This window comes from Mizuhopecten yessoensis, unplaced genomic scaffold (genome assembly GCF_002113885.1).
Source record: "Mizuhopecten yessoensis strain PY_sf001 unplaced genomic scaffold, ASM211388v2 scaffold9561, whole genome shotgun sequence".
NCBI classification, from domain to species: Eukaryota; Metazoa; Mollusca; class Bivalvia; order Pectinida; family Pectinidae; genus Mizuhopecten; species Mizuhopecten yessoensis.
In genome coordinates this window covers 887,500-906,956 of record NW_018408109.1, presented here as the reverse complement: position 1 = coordinate 906,956, position 19,457 = coordinate 887,500, and the positions used below count along the sequence as shown (strand labels likewise).

Below are 19,457 nucleotides of genomic sequence, written 5' to 3'. Positions count from 1 at the left end.
GTTAAAATATCAACCACTGTCAGATTTTTTGAGAGTAGCTTTTTTTTACCTTTGAAATGCATGTATGATTTGTATTGATATTCTATATCAAAATGTTGTAGGAAAGATATCCTTTTAATCTTACATGCATCATTTGTGATTGTCTTTCACAATGTGTTCTCGGCTTTTAAAGTCCATCCTCAAGCTACTTTGATATATGCTGCCGTTTAACCTTCTGTTGTTGTTGCAGTTATGTAAGAGACGATCACGATACCTGAACAGTTCCAAGTCGCCAGCCCTCCTAAAAACCCCACAGAAGGCATTAAAACATCTGACATTGATACCACTTGCAGCAATTAAACGGGTGGTCGACTGTCTGGAGCGAGACGGTGAGAACGGGTCCTCGCATGCTACACAGCATCTCGAGGAAAAGTTAAACATTGATAAATACAAATCATCTTTAACTCATTAACCCCTGCAATTTTATAATGGACTTAACTATTCTTTGAATTGGAAGAGTTCAAATGTCTTCAGGGGTGAAGTAGTTAATGCACCATCATAAATTAGTATCCACTGAAATCAATTGCTCATCGTCTGATGTTTTTGAATGAAGTTTTAGTTCTGTAGTTGAAAATATTTCAATATCTGCCTTTCCCCAGAGGGAGTCATTTTCACCTGAGTTTTGAAAAGCAGGGAGATCTTCTATGTCGAATCTATGAGTTATCAAAAATACATTGTGTGAAATTGAAAAATATTATTTATGACTTACAAGTAAATAAATGAAACACTGATATCTAATATGGAATTTTGTAATAAAATTAAATGGAATCATGAAGACAAAAAGAAAACAATTAACCTTGACTGTGAGAGTTCAGACTCAAATATCACTTGACAAGCTTTAAGTAATCTGTTACTCTGACAAGGTTTAACTGTATCTAGTAAGCAAAGAGTTTTAATAGTATGAGTGCACAGGTTAATGTTTAAATACTATTTACCTTACTGTTTCTTTCCTTTCAGATTGTCGCAATTCTTTTGGGATAATAGTTAAGAGTAATTCAGAGATGACAGAAAAGTTATTCAGTTTTATGGTGGATGGGGAAGAAAGCAAAAAAGAATTCACGACCCAACTCACCAAGAGTATCTCCCACATAGTGTGTATGGCTGACCATGTAAGTATCTCCCACATAGTGTGTAGGGCTGACCATGTAAGTATCTCCTACATAGTGTGTAGGGCTGACCATGTAAGTATCTCCCACATAGTGTGTAGGGCTGACCATGTAAGTATCTCCCACATAGTGTGTAGGGCTGACCATGTAAGTATCTCCCACATAGTGTGTAGGGCTGACCATGTAAGTATCTCCCACATAGTGTGTAGGGCTGACCATGTAAGTATCTCCCACATAGTGTGTAGGGCTGACCATGTAAGTATCTCCCACATAGTGTGTAGGGCTGACCATGTAAGTATCTCCCACATAGTGTGTAGGGCTGACCATGTAAGTATCTCCCACATAGTGTGTAGGGCTGACCATGTAAGTATCTCCCACATAGTGTGTAGGGCTGACCATGTAAGTATCTCCCACATAGTGTGTAGGGCTGACCATGTAAGTATCTCCCACATAGTGTGTAGGGCTGACCATGTAAGTATCTCCCACATAGTGTGTAGGGCTGACCATGTAAGTATCTCCCACATAGTGTGTAGGGCTGACCATGTAAGTATCTCCCACATAGTGTGTAGGGCTGACCATGTAAGTATCTCCCACATAGTGTGTAGGGCTGACCATGTAAGTATCTCCCACATAGTGTGTAGGGCTGACCATGTAAGTATCTCCCACATAGTGTGTAGGGCTGACCATGTAAGTATCTCCCACATAGTGTGTAGGGCTGACCATGTAAGTATCTCCCACATAGTGTGTAGGGCTGACCATGTAAGTATCTCCCACATAGTGTGTAGGGCTGACCATGTAAGTATCTCCCACATAGTGTGTAGGGCTGACCATGTAAGTATCTCCCACATAGTGTGTAGGGCTGACCATGTAAGTATCTCCCACATAGTGTGTAGGGCTGACCATGTAAGTATCTCCCACATAGTGTGTAGGGCTGACCATGTAAGTATCTCCCACATAGTGTGTAGGGCTGACCATGTAAGTATCTCCCACATAGTGTGTAGGGCTGACCATGTAAGTATCTCCCACATAGTGTGTAGGGCTGACCATGTAAGTATCTCCCACATAGTGTGTAGGGCTGACCATGTAAGTATCTCCCACATAGTGTGTAGGGCTGACCATGTAAGTATCTCCCACATAGTGTGTAGGGCTGACCATGTAAGTATCTCCCACATAGTGTGTAGGGCTGACCATGTAAGTATCTCCCACATAGTGTGTAGGGCTGACCATGTAAGTATCTCCCACATAGTGTGTAGGGCTGACCATGTAAGTATCTCCCACATAGTGTGTAGGGCTGACCATGTAAGTATCTCCCACATAGTGTGTAGGGCTGACCATGTAAGTATCTCCCACATAGTGTGTAGGGCTGACCATGTAAGTATCTCCCACATAGTGTGTAGGGCTGACCATGTAAGTATCTCCCACATAGTGTGTAGGGCTGACCATGTAAGTATCTCCCACATAGTGTGTAGGGCTGACCATGTAAGTATCTCCCACATAGTGTGTAGGGCTGACCATGTAAGTATCTCCCACATAGTGTGTAGGGCTGACCATGTAAGTATCTCCCACATAGTGTGTAGGGCTGACCATGTAAGTATCTCCCACATAGTGTGTAGGGCTGACCATGTAAGTATCTCCCACATAGTGTGTAGGGCTGACCATGTAAGTATCTCCCACATAGTGTGTAGGGCTGACCATGTAAGTATCTCCCACATAGTGTGTAGGGCTGACCATGTAAGTATCTCCCACATAGTGTGTAGGGCTGACCATGTAAGTATCTCCCACATAGTGTGTAGGGCTGACCATGTAAGTATCTCCCACATAGTGTGTAGGGCTGACCATGTAAGTATCTCCCACATAGTGTGTAGGGCTGACCATGTAAGTATCTCCCACATAGTGTGTAGGGCTGACCATGTAAGTATCTCCCACATAGTGTGTAGGGCTGACCATGTAAGTATCTCCCACATAGTGTGTAGGGCTGACCATGTAAGTATCTCCCACATAGTGTGTAGGGCTGACCATGTAAGTATCTCCCACATAGTGTGTAGGGCTGACCATGTAAGTATCTCCCACATAGTGTGTAGGGCTGACCATGTAAGTATCTCCCACATAGTGTGTAGGGCTGACCATGTAAGTATCTCCCACATAGTGTGTAGGGCTGACCATGTAAGTATCTCCCACATAGTGTGTAGGGCTGACCATGTAAGTATCTCCCACATAGTGTGTAGGGCTGACCATGTAAGTATCTCCCACATAGTGTGTAGGGCTGACCATGTAAGTATCTCCCACATAGTGTGTAGGGCTGACCATGTAAGTATCTCCCACATAGTGTGTAGGGCTGACCATGTAAGTATCTCCCACATAGTGTGTAGGGCTGACCATGTAAGTATCTCCCACATAGTGTGTAGGGCTGACCATGTAAGTATCTCCCACATAGTGTGTAGGGCTGACCATGTAAGTATCTCCCACATAGTGTGTAGGGCTGACCATGTAAGTATCTCCCACATAGTGTGTAGGGCTGACCATGTAAGTATCTCCCACATAGTGTGTAGGGCTGACCATGTAAGTATCTCCCACATAGTGTGTAGGGCTGACCATGTAAGTATCTCCCACATAGTGTGTAGGGCTGACCATGTAAGTATCTCCCACATAGTGTGTAGGGCTGACCATGTAAGTATCTCCCACATAGTGTGTAGGGCTGACCATGTAAGTATCTCCCACATAGTGTGTAGGGCTGACCATGTAAGTATCTCCCACATAGTGTGTAGGGCTGACCATGTAAGTATCTCCCACATAGTGTGTAGGGCTGACCATGTAAGTATCTCCCACATAGTGTGTAGGGCTGACCATGTAAGTATCTCCCACATAGTGTGTAGGGCTGACCATGTAAGTATCTCCCACATAGTGTGTAGGGCTGACCATGTAAGTATCTCCCACATAGTGTGTAGGGCTGACCATGTAAGTATCTCCCACATAGTGTGTAGGGCTGACCATGTAAGTATCTCCCACATAGTGTGTAGGGCTGACCATGTAAGTATCTCCCACATAGTGTGTAGGGCTGACCATGTAAGTATCTCCCACATAGTGTGTAGGGCTGACCATGTAAGTATCTCCCACATAGTGTGTAGGGCTGACCATGTAAGTATCTCCCACATAGTGTGTAGGGCTGACCATGTAAGTATCTCCCACATAGTGTGTAGGGCTGACCATGTAAGTATCTCCCACATAGTGTGTAGGGCTGACCATGTAAGTATCTCCCACATAGTGTGTAGGGCTGACCATGTAAGTATCTCCCACATAGTGTGTAGGGCTGACCATGTAAGTATCTCCCACATAGTGTGTAGGGCTGACCATGTAAGTATCTCCCACATAGTGTGTAGGGCTGACCATGTAAGTATCTCCCACATAGTGTGTAGGGCTGACCATGTAAGTATCTCCCACATAGTGTGTAGGGCTGACCATGTAAGTATCTCCCACATAGTGTGTAGGGCTGACCATGTAAGTATCTCCCACATAGTGTGTAGGGCTGACCATGTAAGTATCTCCCACATAGTGTGTAGGGCTGACCATGTAAGTATCTCCCACATAGTGTGTAGGGCTGACCATGTAAGTATCTCCCACATAGTGTGTAGGGCTGACCATGTAAGTATCTCCCACATAGTGTGTAGGGCTGACCATGTAAGTATCTCCCACATAGTGTGTAGGGCTGACCATGTAAGTATCTCCCACATAGTGTGTAGGGCTGACCATGTAAGTATCTCCCACATAGTGTGTAGGGCTGACCATGTAAGTATCTCCCACATAGTGTGTAGGGCTGACCATGTAAGTATCTCCCACATGGTGTGTAGGGCTGACCATGTAAGTATCTCCTACATAGTGTGTATGGCTGACCATGTAAGTATCTCCCACATATTGTGTATGGCTGACCATGTAAGTATCTCCCACATAGGTCAAGGACACTAAGTGACCCTTACTATAATAAGAAAATCAGTTGATTACCCTTGGGTCTGTGTAGCATGCACTTTTCTTCATCCTGAAACTCCGGTTTCAAAGCACATGCTTGAAATATTTGACAAATATCAAATATTAAAGGTCAAGGCATCTATGTAGCCTATTTCTGCATATTTTGTTTAGTTCTGTTGTTTTGATATAACTTAAAACTGTTTACAAGACTTATTTGTCCCCAAGTCATTGCTTTGGATTGATGTTTAAGTTCATAGAAGGTTACTGTTATTACACATAGAAAATCTTAAACTGCAGAAGAATACCTAGAACGAAATTGTTTTTCAGGGTTCAAGAACAAGGCCAAGGTCACCTGTACTATTCATAGAAATTTGTCGTACAATAATTTAAATGCAAGCAAGTACGCTCATGTATAACAGACATTTTCTTATTTTTAAAATAAATGAAATATTACACGATCCTTTAAATAAAATTGTCCACACCAGGACTTATTGTCTATGTAAGCATCTAATGATTGACAGTTTATAGCACTGAAAACCCAGACATGTGTGTCTAGTTACATGTTAATAATGTACATAAACATATTGTCTATAACATACCTTTGCATATTGCAGAGTTATCTTCTCTTGGGAGCAGGTATTGATTGTTACGTCATTGGTCTGTGTGAGAAAATTAGGTCGTTTTCTCAAAATTTGATTACGTTACTCTCACAAACAAGTGACGTAACAATCAATACCTGCTTCCAAGAGAAGATAACTCTGCAATACGCAAAGACGGAATAACATACTTTGATGTTTTCTAAACAATGCATTACTTCTGAATGTGATCTTAGGAGGCACGGTAGTCTAGTGGTAGGACGCCAGGATCATGACCAAAGGGTTGCAGTTCAAGTCACAGCACGGCACTGTGTTGTAATCTTTGAGCAAGAAACTTTACTCCGCTTGTTCTAGTCTACTCAGCTGTAAATGAGTATGTAGTTGGGAAGTGCTAGAATTGTTAAATGCTAGCTATGAGCGCTGAAATGGCAGCACTGACTGTATGCTCCTCAGGCAGTTGCGAAAGATGTTGTCTGGTTGCAAAGGCCCTATAACCACAGATCTGAATTTTTGAACCGACCTACAAACTAGGTTGTGATAAAGTGGTACATGTATAAAAGAATCTCGAATTATCTAAGTCTGTTGTGTTTTAACTCTTGTAGGAATCCTTGATGGTGACAGTCGTCGGCCGGGATCTCCACATCAACACAAGTGAGCTGGGTAAACATAGCATCAGCAAGGCAGCAAGGTATGACATCGATAAAGTTCATTTAGTCATCTCGTTATCAGCTAAGTAACAGTTTGACATTTCATCCATTTATTATGAGATTCTAAAGCAGCAGAATATGACATTTTTGTCTCATTGTTTTTCAGTAAAGCAGCGAGGTATGACAATAGTCCAATGCTTTTCAGCTAATTAGCAAAATAGGAAATTTAGTCCAATATTTATCTGCTAAGCTGCATACTATACAAAGTCCATCAGTTAAGCAACCAATTGCCCGTTTAGCAGCACATGGCTTGACATTTAGTTATTGTCCCCTGCTTTCACCGAAACGGGGGATATTAATTTGGGTTTGTCTGTCTGTCGCGCTTTGTTTCCGTGCAATTACTACAACAAATGTTAACCGATTTTCTTCAAACTTGGTCACAGGGTTAAATGCCTTAAGTGCTGGACCAAGGCTGATGACCACTTCCAGCTGACCCCATTTGGTCGAGTTATGGCCCCTTGAATAATGAAAACCATCATTTTCTGGCGTTTCTGTTCATTAACTCCCTCAAATATTATCCGATTGTCTTCAAACTGAGTAACAGGGTTCAACTTATTAAGGGCTCGGCCAAGTTTGACAACCACTTTAATCAGACTCTATTTGGCAGAGTTATGGCCACTTAATTAACGAAAAAACGTCATCTGCATTTTCAGCTTAACAACGCTAGCAAATATTAGCCAAATTCCTTCAAAATTGATGACAATGTTTGTGTTCCTCTGTCTTTCCACCCATCTCGAGCACTCTTTGGTTTTCGTGTGATAATTGCTGTAGATACTATTTAGATGTTTCAACTAAATTTGGTATGCACATCCAACTCATGCTAAGTTTGCAAACCGTTGTGATTTGTGCATATTTACGGATAATAAATGAGGTATAGGGCTTTTTTTCTCTCTCCAAGTTTCAAGCTATACATTATGTCTCAACAGCATGATACTCGCATGTTTAAACTTAACCTCAATAATGTTAACCAATATGTCCTGCAAGCGGGGGATGTAATTCCAAGAATTTGCTTGTTATTAATTAGCTAAGAAGCACAGTACAGCTATTAAAAAACAGCAGTAGATTATGACTCGGTCCATTGTTTGTCGACTTAGTATGCACAGTATGTCTGTCATTTAGTCAAATATTTATAACCTTAGCAACTATTTATTATATTTAATCAATTAGTAGCTAAGCAGCACAGTATTATATTAAGTTGGTTGTTTACCAGCTTAGCATGAAAGTATATTTAGTTTTAACATCCACTAAGGGGCAGAATGGGTACACATGTTACTTGTCCCTCTAAATGCCTCCAGTCTTAGAGTGCAATTTGGCGAAATGTCTATAATGTTTGACAGCTGACTTTACTGATTCGGCCCACTGTGGTTTATTGAGTCGTTTTCAGCCGTTCAGAGTCATTTAGAGACACCGGTCACTTAACTATTTGCTTGACAAAAGAAACAGACGTTTTCAAAAGCTCACAAAATAAGTTTTCAATCCCTGTTTGTGTTCAAAACAAACCTAGCCTTTATCATTACCGGTAATACCAAACTGATGAATCTTATTCCGAATGATATTTAGTTTATTATTTATCATCTACGTAGCACCATAGCACAGTGTGTTATTGTTAGTCAGTTAAACAGCAGAGTTCTATGTTAAGTCACTAAGGTATTAATTAAGCAGCACATATTTGACATGTAATCACTTATTTAAGAGCTAAATAGCACAGTATGACATTTAGTATTTTAAATATATTTATAACCCTAGAAACAATAAATATTAGCACATTTTGAAATTCAGATAATTGTTGTATCCCCTGTTACGGATTGAGAGTTGGGTCATTCTATAATAGTGTTGTGTGTCTGTAGACACAACATTTTTTGCACTACTTCTCCCAAAGTGCTGCACTGAGGTGTAGGGTTCAATAGAGATAATGTTAATGTTAGAGAAATGTTACTAAAGTACATGACTTCATGTAATCTCTTATTTATAGAGTTATGAGTCTTGGTTAAAAGAAAATGTTCACACTACTCATCCAAAAGTACAGCACCAATTAAAATGATATTTGTGCAGAGAACCTCAACAGAACTTTTCCTACAGTTGTTGGTGTAGGCGGGCAGTTTAAGTCCGCCATTCTGGCGACAGTTTTAATTCATTCAGTAGTGCAGTAGGACATTAAGTAATCTTTATCAGTTAAACAGTGGAGTATCAATTAATCAGCACAGGTTTATTATCAACAGCCAAGTGGCACTACCTTGTAAGCAACATTTTTTTTTACATTTACTCAATTATTTGCTATTAAAGAAGCATGGTATGACATTTAGTAAATTGTTTATCATTTAAGCATGTTAGCATATTTAGTTTTTATCAGCTAAGCAGAAATATATATTTGGTCAAATATGAATCAGTTCAGTATCACAACATGGTAGTTAGTCTATCATTTATCAGCAAAGCTTCTGAATATGATGTTAAGTCTATGGCTTTGTCCAAACTGTATGTTTATGTCCATATTTATAACACTTGCTCCTATCCTTGTAACACTTGGTATATAGTACTTGGTTTGTCAAAGTGCATCCATCCATAGCAAAAATCTCCTGTACAAGATATCTCCTAAACCACTTTAACATAATTTAGTTCAGATTTACAGTATAGTATGTACAAACTTCAAGCTCTGCACCTGATTAGATTTTTGTCGTAAGGTTAAGGGGTCAAAGTTCACATTGAACCTCTTCAGAGGTGGGGGTTGTGGGGTTAAGTGTATCTGTTAGAGCTCCTGCTTACTTTGTTTTATGAGTTCATTGTATAGTACTGTGTATAGGAGTTTGTTTTATTGTCAGTTGTAGAGCCAGAAAGTTTAATGTTAAATTTCTGCCAGATGACTTCCTATGCTAAAAGATTTACTGTTTTCCATTTGAAAATAAAGTTGTTGAATTGTAGTAAATAATGTGACATATTTTGACATTGGTTTATATATATATGTTTTTTCAGACTGGGTAAGCGTGTCAGTCGAGCATTTTCGTTCAACAAGACACCAGGTCGGCTGAAGAGAGCTGTGTCCAGTGTGTCACATGCCTTCAGTCCTTTCGCCGACTCCCGAGAGAGATACCTTGGAACGCCACGGGGAAATCTCCAGGGCAAGAGATTGGCTAGTTGTATGGACCTCACCGTAAGTCAGCTAGCAAAGTGGATTTAGGAGTGAAGCTAGTGTTACCCATGATTGTCATAGATAAAGATAAAAAATAAACCAGATAACTCACTCAGGGATATTTGCTAAAGCACCTTAAATGTACATAATTTCTTGAAAAATTCTACTTTTGCTTTTCTTTATATAACACTACCGGTAATGACATTCCATTTATAAATCAATGTTTTGTTAGTCAAATTTCTCACTGTTTCAAATTATAATCAAAGTCCAATCCAATCAAAAATTTGAAAATTGCAACTCATAAAGCGAAATAAAACAATTACCAGTACGCGAGCATTGAAATGGCCCATGGTCATTTTATCACCTACGCATGCAAACTACAGCATATATATCTTACATCCAATATTAACAGATTTCAAATTAATTTTCTTGCCTTGTGTTTCCGTCACTCAACATGCACATGTTGTCTTATGCATTATATATAGGATCCCAAAGATATTGGGAACATTTGTGAATCGAAGTCTCCACGTTTCAAAGTTTTTCCTGGTGGTTCCGCAAACTTAGAAACTGGTTATACTCTCACTGTCTTACATGTTTCTGTTACAGGATTCAATCTCACCAACACTCAGTAGTTACGCCAGCTCGACCACGTTGTATGATGAGAGTGACACTATCAGTTTAGGAGCATACTCCCTCAAAGAATTGCCCTGAAAGACCATAGGATTCAACATAAACTTATATCCCATAAACTATAGCATGGAACTGCCAAAGTGACCAAAAATATCACTGGACCAAAGTTTCTGGCCATCCCTACTACGTCTGCCACCAATCCGAGTGAACCAGGACGTATCTACTGCAGTACAAAATGATTTAGAATTGATCATGAGACAGTGTTGAGGATTAAGTGGGGGAGGGGGGAACCTACCATAAGAAATGAAAAATCATAACTTGGGACCTGGTTCATGTTGAGATTTTAAAAAGTCCATTTATAGATGTAACATTATTATTATTATTATTTCAGCATATTTCCTGCATTGATAAACACAAAGTTGTATTCAATATACCTTGGTATTGATAATTAAATTGCATTCTTGTAAAGTCCAAAATATTCTCTTCCAAAAAACACCCCCAAATGTGAGGAAAAAAATAGATGTTAAGTACCACCTGCAATACTAGTGGTACTGGCTTAGCAACTTTGCAGTCACTTCCGAAAGGGAGATGATTTGTGTACATGCTCAGTATTAATGGAAATGTCATACATTTATATTGCTGAAAGGTGCTACATATATATATTTGTAGGTCATAACATAAAAAATGTCGAACAGTTTTCAGAATTTATAATGTTGAAAATGTGCATACAAAATTAATTTATATATATTTGTATCTTGTGCTTGATGACTGAAAACTGCTTTGTGGAAATTTTCAGAAATTACTATTTCATTTGAACATTTCATAAATTGAATTAATTCTATTCAGTTCAGTCTGAAAGTGTTTTGTATATTGGTAATTAATTCGGGTAAATTCGAACTTAAACATATCAACAAACGACAAAAAAAATGGCTTATTGGGTTGGCGATAAAAATTGAAATAGCACCAACCTCTCTTGTTGGAGAGAGTGCAGGGGACCTCTGTTGAATTGTCATGTACATTGATGGTGCAGAGTTCTTCTGTTGACATTGCTGAGTGCTAAAAATTACACCTGTAATATGAGGATTTAACATCTTATTGGAGTATAGCAGCAACAGTTGCTACATTCGATGCTACGTTACTTGTCATAGGGAATCTGTCACACCAAGCATTCCGATAACATGACTAGGTTATAGCAATGCTTTCCACCAACATATTTAAGCTCATACATATCAGTTATTTAAGGACCTGGAAACGCAATGTAAATGCATGCATGAGTGTTCTTTTTTTTGTATCAACAGTAACAATTTTTCATTGGATATTGATCACATGTCAAATTTGTGTTAAACCTACTTAAGTTTTCGGCAATGGCATTTTGTTTAAGCACCTCTGTCATTTTAACAAGTCAGTTTTATTGGTATTATTTTGTATACATGTCAAGTACATATCTTGATAATGAGAAATATGTACTCTGGGTGCTGATGATGGGTTATCATTCCAAATATTTTATTTGTATAGAATTATAAATGTATTTATTTAGTTGCACTTAGATGTCTCCTCTTTTTACACGTTAACTGCTCCCCGCACTGCTGTCATTTTTATCAGATTGTTCCTCCATCAAAACTTACCCTCTGTCTTCCTCTCCCTTTCATGTTCTCTCTATCTTTGTCTGTCTCTTTTTACATCTTCTGTTCACAATCAGAATCACTCCATCCTAACTGCTCTGTATGTACTCTCACCCACCCTCCCTCTCTGCAAGCTGAACGGGTGATTTTCACTAGCCGTACTCTGCTATGATGATGCTATATACTTGGGTAGAGGCCCTTTTCATTTTTCTCTGAAATATTATGACAGGCTTGTAAATGTTAATGCAAGATTTGAAGATCTTTGCCGAGGCTCAGCAGAAAATGAATCGGGCCACTAAATCTGTTTCCATTTTTAAACTAACAAAATTACAATTACAATCCACCTGTTGGGGAAAATGAACAGGATGCGGGTAATCGTCGTCATCATTTCAGAGTACTGATGAAGCGGTATTGTATTATATAAGGCAGATATGACACAAAACACAGACATCCCTTCATTTGTTTGAAATTATATATACACACACACACAGGTATGAGGGACATGTTCAGCCATAATTTTATTTTGACATTCTTGTAAAAAAGTGCTTAAATAGGTTGTGTATACTATAGCTAGGTAGCGTGATTTAGTTTTGTACAGTAAGATATGTAGCTTGTGGTGTATAGCATGTGTGGGCGTGCTTTTTGTGAATGTGTCATAACTAGGATTTTTTATGAGAAATCGAGACAAACTTTGTCGACTTTGTTATTTTCCCTTATAACTTACCAAATTTTCACTGGTTGAAATTTTTCGCCTATTTATACTTTAAAACGTTTTTATTTTGAAAATCGTGTAATAAGATGTGCTCAACTTACTACCAATCATTTAGGTGATGATGTCACGTGGCAAGAGCCCCTTGGTCATAGATGATCATATCACTCAGCTAGATCCCCTTGATCTTAATAAAAAAAAATACCTGACATTGTCTTGAAAATCTGGAGCTGTATTTCCATTGTATTGGTGGATATTGCTATATAAGCACTTAGAAATTTTAATAGTTACTGATAAATTGATTGACAATTTTTTAAGTAAATTGTGAAGAAATAAAACAAATGTCAAAACTTGGAAAGTCCAAAAAGTGGTCTCTTAATGCAGGTGGTCTCTTACGAGAGGTGGACTTTTCTGCAAGTTTGACTGTATTTAATGAAATGATAATTGAGGTACAGCTTTTTTTTTTTTTTTTACATAATAGCTAGTGAAGCATGCAGAATATTTCTCATGTAATACATTACACATCTAGTAGTTGTAATATGCAAGATGAATCCCAAGAAAATATTATTGGAAAATGTGCTCAGATTATAAAGAAATTGTCATCAGAATACAAGGAATCGGAATCGTTTATCATATGGATCACACCAAGGACAAAGGGGCGTTATGGGTCATTTTTGGCCTTGGCTATATTTGTAGATTTTTTTTCTGATGCGCATGCGTAGATGCCTTACCATAGCAACAAAATCACGCTGCTATGCAGAAATTGCAAAAACATGACGTTTTTGGACTGTTAGCATGCAGAAATGAAAGCCTCCGCATGTAACAAACAAAAATTCCTTTCTTCAATTGAACACTGGTAAGACAATGTTTAAGACTGTCAAATATTAATTTGTTTGTTGCATGCGGAGGCTTTCAAAAATTGAAGAGTGTTTAGTTAATTTCCTTCAAAATAGCCAATTTTCAACCAAATAGCGCATAATAGAGGATATTCACGCATTTCATTATGAAAATGCGGGTTTATGTCTCTCTTTGTAATGCCATATCTCCTAAACCGGTTGTCGTATGAATTTGAAATTTTATATTTGTGTACTTAATTTATTCCATAGTTACGATTACATGTATAACAACTTTAAATTCTAAATCCCTGATGAGACCAGAAATGACCCTTAACACCCCTAGTCCTTAAAGATTTTCATTAAACCAACCATCAAATATCAACCGATTCCCACCACTGGTACATAATAGCATGTTTATTGTTATATGTATGGTATATTGTGACGGTTCTAGCATGAATGCCAATAACATATGCCAGGCCTAGATCTATCCCTGGTGAAACACCAAATATAGATGGAACCTGAGTCTTGGACAATGTCTGAGAAAAGCTTCTTGCTGCCAACTGGAGGTCACAAGAGAATTTTGTTTTGTTTTCTATATTTTATACATTTTCTGTGATTTTGTATGAGTCAATTGTGATGCTATTGAAACAGAAATTTGCATCATGGAAGAAAATTTACTGAATTGTTCTATTAATACTTTCATAATTTCCCGTTGAGTGGTTTTTCAAGAGATGACAAGTTAACCATGGAATTAAATATTTATTAAGATATAGAACAAAATTAAAATCTAAGACAGATGTAAAGGAAATGGTTGTGTCTGTTCACATGGTTTTACATAAAAAGAAAAATTATTCCGAATTATGGGACAGGAAAAAAAAAATCAAAACCAGAAATATTTCTTTCATCATCAATTCATTTTAAGAAATAATTGCTGTGGTTGTGAGTGTGACTATGAAACAGATGTATGAGTGTGTTTTTATAAGAATGGACATAAATTAAAGTATGCTTCATTAAGTATTTCATTTTTGTGTGGTTTGTTTTATTTCCTTGCTGGGGTTTTGTGTGAACGTAAACAGTGACGCAGCATCCATTGTCAGACATTAACATTTCTTTGTAAATGACTTCTTCTACAGAACCATACGGTCTAGATTCCTGCATCCTCAATACCCCAGGGGTTATGCTGTCTTTCGCTCTCTGCACCCCTGGAATATGTCATCGCAAAATAGTAAGGCTCAGTGTGCACCACCTTGTAGATGAGACAAGAAGACTAGTTTGTTCCTTTGATGTACATCAAAAGAATCTTGTGGTCGCCTAACTGTAAAATTTACTGGCTATGCGGGTGTTGCTCCTCTGCAATCTTCAAAGGACAGGTACATTATCATTCTAGTGATTGGTCGGTTTTTTTAATTATCTACGGTAAGACCAACCAAAGAACTATTTTGATAGCTTTGATTTTGCTATGAAAGTATTTCAGGGGTGCAGAGAGCATAAGTGAGCATAACCTCTGAAGTATAGAGATTGGGATTCATGATACTTCGCCAAAAGTTTTCTAAAGAAAAACCAAAAAGCCTTGTATCATGTATGGCAACTAGCTTGCTGGAATGAAGTGCAACAAGTTCTGCGAAATGAAATGACCTTTACTTATATTAAAATCATTGGGGTCAAATTTGCAAACCACCTCTGAAAGAGAGCCCAAAATCTAAGTTTAATGTATGTAGCCAGGAGCTCTGGCATCAACAAGTACTATCAAGTTTGTCCAAATAAATAACCTTGGCCCAATTTGAAAGTGACAAGGGTCAAATTTCTTAAAACCTATGAAATACAAAGGCCTAGAGGCCTGTGTTTGGTCGTAAACCTATGAAGGACAAAGGCCTGTGTTTGGTCGTTAGTATGAGCTACCGATTTTGTTCAAATGAATGACTGACCGTTCAAGAAATTTAAAGCATTGTTATACCAACATGGACTCGTATACCACGTTTGGCTTGGTCATTAATTCTGCAAACATCTCAGGAAGTGGTTAAGAGTAACCCCAAGCTTTACACCAATAGGCCTCTACAGAGAAAAATCAAAGCTTCAACTTCCCATAACATCGGTAGACGAAGACAAGTATTCAAGGTGTGAAAGGCACGGCTAGTCATGACCTTGAAGATTCCAGTTCAATGTTTACAATTTACTCATTTTTTCAATGTCATGATTTAAGCAAGTTACGAGAAAGTTAGTTTGAGCCCAGAATCTATGCATGAGCATGAAAACGGGCTCTGAATGATTGCAGTGGACATCGCCAAGAAGCTGACATTCCCAGCAATTGTAGTAACCGATCTCGGACCAGACATGGTACTATGGTCAACTGAAACAAAGATATTATCATAGTCATTGAGTTGAGAGTTGGGAAGTAAGATGTGGTGTAGCGCATCAGCTAAGAAGACTACATGAGGCACTGTGGGCAGAGATAAAGGGCGGCAAACATGGGACTATCCAAAAGTGATTGGCTACAGAGGCTTTTCTGCACAGTGTGTGTGGCGAGTGTTCTCTGCATGGAGAACGTAATGAAAATGGTAAAGCAGCAGAGAAAGAACCATTTGCTGGATGTGGATGAAGAGGTTGGAGACCGACCACATACGCGCCATAATTTAACACCACTGTGGACCCCTATCTTCAGACTCTACCTAGCAATGTGTCGAAATATTGGTTAGTGCGCGGAATGTTCTCAGAAAAGTCATTGATTCGGATCCTGAAGACAGCGTTAGTCGGTCGGTGGTTGTGTCCTCTAACAGGACTTGTCGCTCCATATGATGGTCATTCAGAGTGGCCTTTTTGCCAAAATGTGATATAGACCCCTAAAATGTCTGATATTAGCCTGAACACATCAGTTTAGGTCTAAACGTATAGGTAACCTGCAAAATTATCAGGTCACTAATTTTCACGACCGATCAGGGAATCAAACTTTGATCTGACCGTCTTTCTTTTTGGAAGGCGAATGCGCTATCCTCTACGCCCGAGGCACCGAAAACGGGTATCGGTTTAAAAATTGCCAAGGTTCCACATCATATCGTCTATATTTCCAATTTCCTCTCACTGAGATCAACCCCGCATCACCCACACGCACACCTCCAAATACTCAACGGAACTGTGGTCCGACTATACCATTTGCATATGTATATATAGGCTTTGATAAATTTCATGGTTTCACAACAATTTTAAAACAAGTTATTTAAACTTATATAATCACTCTTGTTAACCCAGATTTAGCGCGCGAAGGTCTTAAAGTAGGAGGAAACCGGAGTACCCAGAGAAAACCGGCGGAAAGGCGATACCAAACTACCGGACTTTTCCCGAAACAACACTATTTAATCAGTTTGAATTGAGAAGAAGGTCATTCTAGCCTGAGACAGCGCAGATCACATACGGTCTAACTTTAAAAAGAAATTGAATGGTGTTTTTTTTCAATCTTGCAACGCATACATAATTAGAATATTAAAGTCAAAAGAGAGTTAGATATTGAAATCGAAAGAAAGGACATATTTTATTTTTAGACGAGTACGGTCATCATAAGGTTTTCCAGAGTGTTTGCGACTTATAAATTTTATCTCTGGTTTTAACCCTGGATGTCAGGGTGTGGGGCTGAAAAGGGGCTCTACTAGTCAGGTACTATATGCGGAAAATGCTGTTATACATGCTAAAGTAGAAACAAGGAATCCGTTTTTAATGTATTCATACATGTACATTTTCCCGTCATCGCGTATTCGGTTTCCTCCCATATTAAAGCCCGGGCTGCGCGCTTACAAACGGGACACCAAGAGTGATTGGTATTTAAGTTGGAAAAACTTGTTTTGAAATTGTTGTAAAATAACTTCAGTTTATATTTTGATTAGCGTTCGTTATAGTTAAAAATAATGGTAATAAATGATATTGTGTCAGTTTATTTGAAAGTATGCGTCACCTGCGTCTTTAGTCACGACTTTAGGTCCTTCCCAGGGCAGCTCTAATAAATGACACGTAAAAAAAGTATGATATGTGCGTTAGTTTATAGAAATTTTACGGGTTAATGATTTTAAGGCGAACAATATAAATATCTGCTGTTAATTCTTCTTAACCAATGTGTGACATTTTCATGCGTTATATCAGTTACCATATAACCGTAAAATTGATTTTTATTTTTGAAAGATACACATGTATATATGATTGCTTATATTCTGTTGTCAGTCACCAGTAGTCTATGGGACGTCAAAATTCGTTACTTTATTAGTTCTTAAGCTTTTTAATTTACGTTTTTTTTCTCCTAAATTTGTAAACATTTGATGTCTTTATTTCCTAATTTCGTGTACTTATACATTGATCTGGAATGAAATGTTTACTAATGATATTGACTGTTGAGAATAGTGATTCGAACTTTGAAATCATTTGGACTGAAATTCAAACCAAAACTGACCTACGGAAACAGATGCTTTGGGAGGGTTTCGGCTACGTTGTGGAATAGCTTACCATCTGCTATTAGGATGTCAGATACCCTGGCCAAGTTCAAGAGGGACATAAAAACTCACCTCTTCACGTCTGCATTTTAGAATCTTTGCAAAGACGTCATGTAAATACCACCCTTTTATTTGTTCAATTATGTGCACATTGCTTGTTAAATGTATGAAAGTGATTGCAAGCCTTTGTTGTTTGTTTTCACAATTATAACCATTACTATTATCCATATGTTGTAAAGCGCCTTAGAGTAATTTTACAAATTTGGGCAGATAATTGGGGAATGAAATTTAATGCAACAAAATTATACCTGCTTTCCATCCATCGCAGTAAGAAACCATCATATACTTAAACAGGTACATGATAATCCCTACCTTGGTGTACAGATCAGCGAAGATCTCTAATCGTCAACACATATCAACAAAACGTGTAACCTAGCCAGTAGTATTCTAGGAAAAAAAGCATATATGTGTAACTGATTCGATCTGTATTGGACTATGATTTCAGATTTTTTTCAGATTTTTTTTTTATTTCTCTCAGACATACAAAGTATGCAACAAGAGGTCAATATGTATCATATTCATATATATTTATGACAAGTACGGTTTGGGACCCGCACCTCCAAAAGGATCGATGTACCGTCATAAAATTAAAGCAGTGCAACGTCGTGCCGCTCGGTTTGTGTTTAACGATTATTCGTCGAAGAACTAAAATGGCACTGAACCACTTGTAAACTGTCGTAGAGATCAGCGTCTCGCCTTCTTCCACAAGATCATGCATAACCTGGTACCGCCCCTGCCGACACCATATGGCAACAAAATAGGAGAATTCGATCAACGTCGTTCGAACACAAAATCAGTACAATTAGTAAACTGTAACACGTACGGATATCTATAAATTTTCATTTGTACCGCGCACTATCCGGGATTGGAATTTAAATACTACCAGACTCACTGGTTAACTGTGAAAAGAACGATCAATTCAAGAGTGCCTTTACACAGTTTTGGAAATGTGATTAGGTCTTTTAAAGCGCCCCCCCCCCCCTAACCGCGATAAGCAATGCTCATTAGTGAGTCGTTTTCGTGAGAAATATACAGATATATCTACAGATATTTTACTTAAGTACATTTCTGTTTAAATAAAGCATACCATAAAGTATCCATGACAACAATATATAGGACAATTCTCACAAGTCGAAGACTTACAACGACTGGGAGAACAGTGCGGAATTATGATAATATACCTTTAAGAAAACGAAATGTGGCAAACTAGGAGACAATAACACTGTACGAACACTTTTGAATACTTGTATATTTTTACTTAATACAATAGATTAAACAATACCACGGACTTAGATAACAATTCTAATTCCGTGACAATACCATGTAGTGAAAATATATTTTTAATTAAGTCGTTTTCATTGCTCACAGTCTCTTCGTGCATGCCGTTCCAGTTCGAATTAAACCACGCGACTCCAACATATTAAAAATAAGTGGATGAAAAAATGGCATACCAAACTTTTTAAATATGAACTCAATATTTCGACTAGAAAATAAAAATAATAAAATGGAGTAGCGCCTGCGTCGGGATTCGAACCCAACAAATGATGTGTACACTGGCTGTGTATTGTACAGGAAGTCATAAATGCGTGCGCAACTATA

At 38.3% G+C, this 19,457-nt stretch overlaps 1 protein-coding gene across 3 annotated transcripts in view; it reads left to right on the top strand.

The window, feature by feature from the left end:
• LOC110458381 (protein ECT2-like) overlaps positions 1–10,856 on the top strand; it is a 34,195-nt gene extending 23,339 nt beyond the window's left edge. For 2 of the 3 annotated variants that reach the window (XM_021510048.1, XM_021510050.1), the window contains 6 exons: positions 230–368; positions 997–1,148; positions 6,304–6,389; positions 6,515–6,526; positions 9,376–9,553; positions 10,139–10,856. In XM_021510048.1, coding sequence (XP_021365723.1) covers positions 230–368; positions 997–1,148; positions 6,304–6,389; positions 6,515–6,526; positions 9,376–9,553; positions 10,139–10,243 — 672 coding nt within the window. In that variant the 3' untranslated portion in view covers positions 10,244–10,856. The remainder of the gene's footprint in view (positions 1–229; positions 369–996; positions 1,149–6,303; positions 6,390–6,514; positions 6,527–9,375; positions 9,554–10,138) is intronic. The other variant, XM_021510049.1, reaches the window with a different exon arrangement.
• The last annotated feature ends 8,601 nt before the right edge of the window (positions 10,857–19,457 follow it).